The 7,822-nt window shown below is 38.2% G+C and overlaps 1 protein-coding gene across 1 annotated transcript; it reads right to left on the bottom strand.

Moving 5' to 3' along the window:
- Positions 1-3,824: 3,824 nt before the first annotated feature.
- Positions 3,825-7,668, bottom strand: LOC144206897 (TLE family member 5-like). Its single transcript, XM_077732119.1, has 8 exons — positions 7,275-7,668; positions 6,080-6,177; positions 5,799-5,862; positions 5,676-5,720; positions 5,541-5,603; positions 5,384-5,458; positions 4,944-5,220; positions 3,825-4,869 (listed from the first exon to the last, which is right to left on the bottom strand). Exons 1-7 carry the CDS (start codon positions 7,299-7,301, stop codon positions 4,954-4,956), a joined length of 639 nt encoding a protein of 212 aa, XP_077588245.1. The 5' UTR covers positions 7,302-7,668; the 3' UTR covers positions 3,825-4,869; positions 4,944-4,953.
- Positions 7,669-7,822: the final 154 nt, after the last annotated feature.

Raw genomic sequence — 7,822 nt, 5'->3', positions numbered from 1 at the left:
GCACATTTCTCCATCGTCTTGACTCTTTCAATCTGCACTTAGTTGTTATCCAAGCCATCCGTGGGAGACAAAGGGCTCTGGCTTTCTTTGAAGGCCCACTTTGGCATTGGCAGACACTTTAAATCGCTGACGCACCACGCAATAAGATTTCCGCGTTGTCTCCAGTCGTAAATATCGTTCTCTGCGTCCAACGGGATAATGTCAGAGCGGCGTTGGTGTCGCAGAAGAGTAGAATCGTTTTTTTCCTCTCTGTTAATCTAGCATGACATTGCGGCGACATTTGTCAGGAAACTTTGCGAAGAGATTTCGAACTGTGAGCCACAAAAGCCAGAAGTTATCATTTCACAAGAGAAAAGTTTTAATTTTAGCAAACAAAAAAGCCACTTTGTAAGAGTAAATACAATATTATTGTATATTTAGGTACTCTTATAAACTCCCTTAGGGATTCAATCACCAATGTCATGTTGTTACGATAATCGATTCTTTAGACAAAATCATGAACCTTTTTACATTGGAAAAAAAAACCTCAATATCACAGAGGGTGCTGGAGCCTACCCCAACTTACTAAAGGCACTGGCAGAGACATTAAATCCGATTTAACTTGGAAAAATTGTACTATTAAGTCATCATGTTTAACTCCCATTGACGACAATAGACATCCAATCCAATGTTATTGCTAAAATGGATCGGTTGTCCATCTCCACCAATAGCAACCAAGGTAATACATAAAAGTAGACAAAAAAAGACTTGATTTTTAGCCAATACTCTGAAAAATGATGTGCACAGGCTCCATTTAGGGTCAGGGACATTCCAGGCAATATCATTTAAGACTAGTCCACGTTTTTAAAAACAATGGTCTGTCTTGAGTCACTTGTCTCACGTGGAGTTATTGACAGTGTCTAACAGAAGCAATATTCATAATTTGTCACGGCTGTGTTTTGCCAGCACCCGTATTGATCCTCACCCAACATGTTTTTAAGCTGCCGAGCAAGACGCACGCAGAGGAAAAATACAAGAAAGCACTGCCATCAATCGATATTCATTCTTAGTTTGAGCATTTTTCCGCCGACTTGTGATTTATTTATAGTGCATACCGACACGTCCGAGCGTTAGTACTAAGATATGCAGGTTCCTTTTTTTTTTTTCTTCTCGTGGACGCTTCACGCTTCTCGCTCTCACCGCAAATGCATATGTTGGTGGATTAGTCACCCCTGTCTCACTACTTTTCTCACCATATAAAGCAATTTATTAATTCCGATCCCGTTCGCTAAGCGCCAACCAGCCTTCCATCCATTGAAACGAGTCATCGGAGTACCTTTGAGATGTCATTTATTTTTCAGTGGTGTGTTGTGGCGCAAGTATTATTTATCCATTTATTTATTTTATATCAGGTCAATCTTGGTAATCAGCTATGACATATTTAATTGATCAAACACTATAAATGCAGCTACCCTGACAGAAAGCAAACTTTGCTTCCAAAAGAGTGCAATTGTAGTAGTTTTCAAACTGATTATTAAACTCAACTTGATCTAAAGTGAATTAAAAAACAGGTCCAACTAAATTATTGAATGACATTAACTGTGCATTAAAATACAAACACATTTTGCATTTTGTTGCTACCATTGGCCATATGCTAATTTGTATTGGAAGATGCTATTTGCGCGCAATGAAAAATGAGTGTTGAGCCACGGTATTTATCTCTCAAATGAATACAATTTACACAGAAACATGTCAAAAATGTTCATAAATAAATAACATTAGAATAAAGTGAGTCATGGTCTCTTTAAGTGTCAGTACTTTTCTGAAAAGCACCACATGGTCTCCGAGTGGCCAATTTGCACACATAATTAAAGTAATTCTTAGTAAATGCCTTTCATCAGTATCCTTATAGTTTTTTAATGCATTTTATTTATTATTTTATTGTTGTTGCATGTTATTAGAATAACCACTAATGTTAACTTGAAAATTTCTCCTGGGTATTATTTTTATTAGTTCATTATTCTTGAACGAGCACTTTGTTATTTTTTTTAATTAAAATATAAAAAAAAAATATTCACGAACCAGAGTTATTTTATACCTATACATTCCTTACATTTTGTATGAATTTAATCAATTTTCTTTTAACTAAACACAATCCATATACACTATACTGGGAATATCTAAATATACATACTGTACTGTGGCCCAAAACATAACAAATAACAGCACGCACGTCAAGATAGCGCCTTGATTGCAAAATGCAAATGATTTGTTATTGTTAGATGGCAGCCCAGTGGACGCGTGTGTCTTAATGAGCGATGTGTGCATCATCGGCGGATAAAATACACGTCAACAACACAAGAGAGTCATTAAGAAGGTGCCATTTCCGTCTTGCCTCGCATCTATTGTCTTTAAAGGTGCCTGAGATTATGATTGATGGGCCTTTTATACGTTGCGTGTGCGTGGGTCCGATAAGTGAATAGCCCTTCCCTCGGCTAACGGAATCAAGTCAATTAGAGCGCAATTCTTGAATTGAAAATCCAATCTTGGCGTGAGACCTTCAATTGAAACTTCAAAGTACAGCCCTGGCTTGGAAAATATAAACCATTTGGAAAATCCTACTTTAAAAGGAAGCATAACGCAAGCTTGGAAGTCAAACATACAAACTGATGCAGTCAAGTGCAAAAAAAAAATGGACAATTATGTCTTTAAATGTCAAAAGGAAGCCCCAAAACTATAAGAGTTGACACTTAAGACATTGAATTTACACTTTATAAATGAAGTGACTATTTTGGTACATTAAAAAATAAAAAAAAATATATATTTTTGCGCTTTTTTGACTCTTTTGACTAAAACTTTAAACTTAAATAAGGAAACTGGTCATTTATACAAATCAGCATCTATTTTATGTATATTTAAAATTTTGAAAATATTTTGACACAAATATATTGACAATTAATACAATGTTAGTAAAAACTAACTTAATTACAATGAATAAAAAAAGATCTAAGGCAGTTATAGCCACAAGATGATTTATTTTTAATAGCATTCCACTCATTCCATGCAATTTATGGCAGTAATTTTATTTGAATTTATTTAAATCGTAACACTAGCCGTGAAAGGCCATGTTTCAGTGCCTTTGATGGCTCTAGATGTCAAATCCACTTTGTTTGGAAGAGGAATGAATGTCAAAAAAATTCTTATGATGATGTACTTCATGGTTTTGCATCACAGAAGGCTATGAAAATTACATTATAGGTTCACTCAAATCATCCAGAACACAATTTAATGCCAAGTGTAAAAAAGGGCAAGACATAAAACATCTGCTACTCAGATTGTTAATTCTTTTGCTGACTTTTTATTCTACTTTTGTGGTTCAAAGTTTGTGCAATTTACATTAGTGTTACTATATTAGTCCTTTTTTGGGGGGCGAAAATGATAGAGGGCCACCTTCTGTTTTAAATGAGATTTAAAGCCTTTTTTTTCTTGCAGAAATGTAACTTTCCATAAACTTGTTATAATTGAAAATGTGTTAGATATGCAATGGCGCCACAGTGATATCTACTGGTCAAATATAAAAGCCACACTTAAAATGTTGGTTGTTTTACTCACAGTTGCAAAAGTTGGTTGATATCGACGTCTTTGTTCCACTGTTGATAGAAAACTTCATGTTTATTCCTTCATCTACTCCTGCTCAAAAAAGAAAAGGAGATTTAATTGTTGTAGAACCTACAGCTACATCCTAAGATGACATTTACCACGCCAGCACTGATAATTGCTTAAAAAAACAAAATTCCTAAATAATTTAGCTACATATCCAACAGGTACAAAAAAAAAAACGACTGTTCCAATCACATCTTTTATTTGTAAGGCACCAAAAAAAGCTCCCTTACTGCTAAAAGTGCCATGCATTCCTCCTTACCATTGTTACACTTGCTTTTCTTTACACTTTTTTTGTATTAACATTCAAATTACACACATGGTTTGTTCGTTTTCCCCCCGTTATCTTTCCACAAAAGAGGATCAAACATTTACAAAGTGAGAAATGACTTGCCGAACCAGAAAAAAAAAAATGAAGTCACACACAAAAAAATGTGCTCTTTACATGATACACATGTTCGAAAGCAGCTTTGGAACGTACAAAAATGCTTTAAAAAATATGTATATTGATATATTCATATGTATACAAATTGGCCCTTCACATGGCGCGCTGGAGGCTGTGGATTTCGACTCCCCAAATTGCACGGAATGCCATTTCCGTCTGTTGTCCAATTTCTTGAAATGACGTTTGTGATTGGCTAGCGTCGCTGTTGCTTTTTAAATGAGTTTACATGCAATTATAAGGGGTCGAGGGATCGGCATAATTGATTTGGAGTCCAATATGTTGGGTCATAGTTCTTCCCGTGATCATTAATGAAATTTCCTTCCCATCCGTGTGATTGGTGAATTAAAAAAATAATAGAATAAAAAAAGAAATCAAGAAGAAAATCAGCCCCGAGCGCGCACACACGCTCACACAACTTGCCTGGGAGAACAAAGAGATTATTACTATCATTATTAGAAGCGAAAGAGCACACAGACGACAAGTTAAGTGCTTAGACTGAATCATAAAAATACAAATAAGGAAGAATATGAAAAAATAGAGAATTAAAAATACAGAGAAATTAAAATGATAAAAATAAAATTCAAATAGAGAAAAAGTTTCAGCTTTCCAAAAGTAGTTTTTTTTCATTTTTTTTCTGTTTTTTGTTTTGTTTTTGTTGAAATCGTCAAAGCTCTGAAATCCATGTGACGTCGACCTAAAAGCGAATGAGAGTCCACCACCGCGCCCTGTTGGCCCAAAGTGGAAACGCATCTACTTCACTTCCGCAATGGCGTCAGGCGACAAACCTGTTGGATGGAAAATAATGTCAGTATTTTGATTCAAACTTGGAATATTCATTCACACTAAGACACAATTTTACCTGCACTCTTCTAATCAGATTTGTCACCATCTTCGGGCCTGGGCGGGGGCCTATCGGCTTGGCCTTGGGCCGGGGCGGCGTCTCCGCGGGCCTTCTCTTCCTTGGCGGCTTGGGCGGCCTGGCCGTGCGAATAGTTGGCCAGAATGGAGGACAGAGACAGCAGGCCCGAACCGGACGAGGCGGCCGGCAGGCTGGGCGGTGTCAAGCCCAACGGGAGGGGAGCCACTGGGAGGGCCAAGCCCTGCAGCTGGGACAGGTGTTGCACCTGGAGCTGTTGCTGCACACAAAGAAAACAAACCTTAACACTCTTGTGGGCAACTAACTACTTTTGGTACCGCGTATTTTCCGCACTATGAGATGCAACTAAAATATTTGTATTTTCTGAAAAAAAATAGCAGTACTCATTTTCAGAGCCAACTTAGAAAAACAATGTAACAAACCCGTATGATGGAGTTCATCTCAGGGGGTGTGACCTGCTTGGCTCTCTCGATGGCACCCATGACTTGTTGCTGGTGCTGAAATATTTCATAACACACAAGTACAATTTGTTATATCTTTTGAAAAAACACTTCCCATGCACACACACATTGCATTTACCTCCTGCGACAGGTAAGGCAGCACTTGAGCGCAGATGCCGTTCAACCTCTTGACTATTTCAGCCTGAGTGCAAAAAGCCAGAATGAGAAAAAGGAGCACACCACAATGACATGAAGGCGCCTTCACAATTGTTACCTGTTTGTGCATTTCAATGTTCAGGCCATATGACATTTCGTAATACTGAAAAGACACATTGAGAAAATGACACGGTCGCATTGGGTACCCGCCAGGTGGATTCCGACGGAATGCTGTTCTTACCATGATATAGTGACGCTGCATCTCGGACTTTTCTGACGCCAGCTTGTCGCATTCCAGCTTGAGACTGGAAATCAGAGCAGTGTTAAAACAAAATAAAAGATGTAAAAAAAAAAAAAAAAACCTCATATGTCGAAGCTGTGTGAGGACAGTTTTAACTTTAATTAAGATTAAAAGAAGCATGTTTTTTTTAATATTGAGTTGACCAAAACAAAATGTAGGGCTACCTCAATTAATCAACAACTAACCGATCAATTATCAATTGAAATGAATCAATGTGTCACCTGTGGTATTGTGCTTGAAGGAACTGGAACTCATCTTTGATGCGGTCACACGAATCAGAGGTGGTAAACTTGAGAGCTTGTCCGGACTGAGCAGATGCCTGTCGACAAACATTAAGACAAATGACCTTTAAAAACTTTTTTAAAAAAAAAAGCATTTTGATTTAGTGATCCAACTTGCAACTAGTATTTGGCCTGCTAAGACAGCCATAGTTATTCCAGAAATGTATATACACTGTGCAAAAAGGAATTTTTCCCACAGTTTGAGATAACCTCGTCTGTTTCAGAGGCTTGTGGAAGGTTACTAAAAAGGTACACCCCAAGGGCAACCTTAGCAAATACTAGATGCTAACTTTTGACCTTGGAGAAAGTGATGAAACAGGGTCAAATCACACTATGTCATAATGGTACAAAAATCAAATAATTTGGTAAACCTAAATGAACAAATTCAGTAGGGGTTTAGTCTATTTTATCTTCAGACGGAAAGGGGGGAAAATGTATTGCCTTTTGTACAGCGTATGTGAACTTCTGGTTTCAATTGCATAGACAAAGAATATATTGTATAACAAGACATTCCCAAATTCATTTGGGTTTATAGAAAAACGGTCAAATTGCCGTGCCAGCCCTGAAAGACAATGGATCTCAAGTCTGTTGTTTTCAATGGCAGACAAAGAAATAAAATGGTTCAAAATGGTTTAAAAGCTTGCAAAAAAAATCATATGATGGAAACAACAAAACAGGGGAAACTTGCTAGATTTGTTAATGGCGTTTCTATTACAGAAAGCAGCATAAACTGGATTTTTCGGCAGGTTTGGACAACTGCAGCTGTGGGGGGAAAACATGAATGAATTAAAAGACAAAAAGTGATCGGCTTATTTATTTATTTAATTAATTTGAAAGCGTGCGAAATAAATTGTGCGATGCACACTTCACATGAAGGCTCGCTGTTTGTATACATTCGCTCTGGGTTTTTGGCACAGGACGCCAAGAATGTTATCGTTAGTTTTCGTTGCAAAATCAGGCAAAGAGTCATTGTGGAAGACGGAGCTGGGGAAAAAAAAGGCTGACATTTTTTGTCCTGCGGCGTCATCTTACAAGCAAGCGAGCTCACGTTAGCTTAGCCTAGCTTAGTTTAGCCTAGCCGTGGTGTTCCAATGACTGACTTTGACGAGTTGTGCAAGAGCGGACATCTACTCACCGAGTGTCTCGATTGAGGAAACATCATGACAGCTGCAAGGAAGCAAGCTTGCAGCGTCGCTCGCCTCGCCGAGGTGTCTCCGTCCTGTCGACCACCGAGCGAGCTAACTGTCCGGCTAAAACGAACGTCTTCCCGGATATAGGATTTTAAATGCTCACTATTCGCACATTGTACCCCGTCATCGTTGCTGAACACTGGCTTCGCGGCAAATTCACTCGCCGGCAACGCTGTTTGGTCGTCTTTGTGACAATGCAGGAAAACAGAATGTTTTTATATTTTTTTCCCAAGGATTTGTGAGGGAATATTTTAGGGGGGTGAATTACCCAACGCCTCCCTCTGGAAAGCCTGACTGGATGTTGACACATGAGCCCGCGACTCTCCTGCGTCTTCTCTTCTTCGGTGGTGTTTCCCTCATTAGGATTTGTGATCGAAAACAGAACAGCACCACTCCGTGGTATATAGGGGAACTGAATTCCAACCTTACCAAAGTTACAAGATTATACTCGCGTTGGGTTATGATAGTAATTGTTTTATATGGTAAATATAAA

Source organism: Stigmatopora nigra, chromosome 13 (assembly GCF_051989575.1).
Source record: "Stigmatopora nigra isolate UIUO_SnigA chromosome 13, RoL_Snig_1.1, whole genome shotgun sequence".
Taxonomy (NCBI): Eukaryota; Metazoa; Chordata; class Actinopteri; order Syngnathiformes; family Syngnathidae; genus Stigmatopora; species Stigmatopora nigra.
Note: the sequence above shows the minus strand (reverse complement) of the source record. Positions and strands in the feature narration are given on the sequence as shown.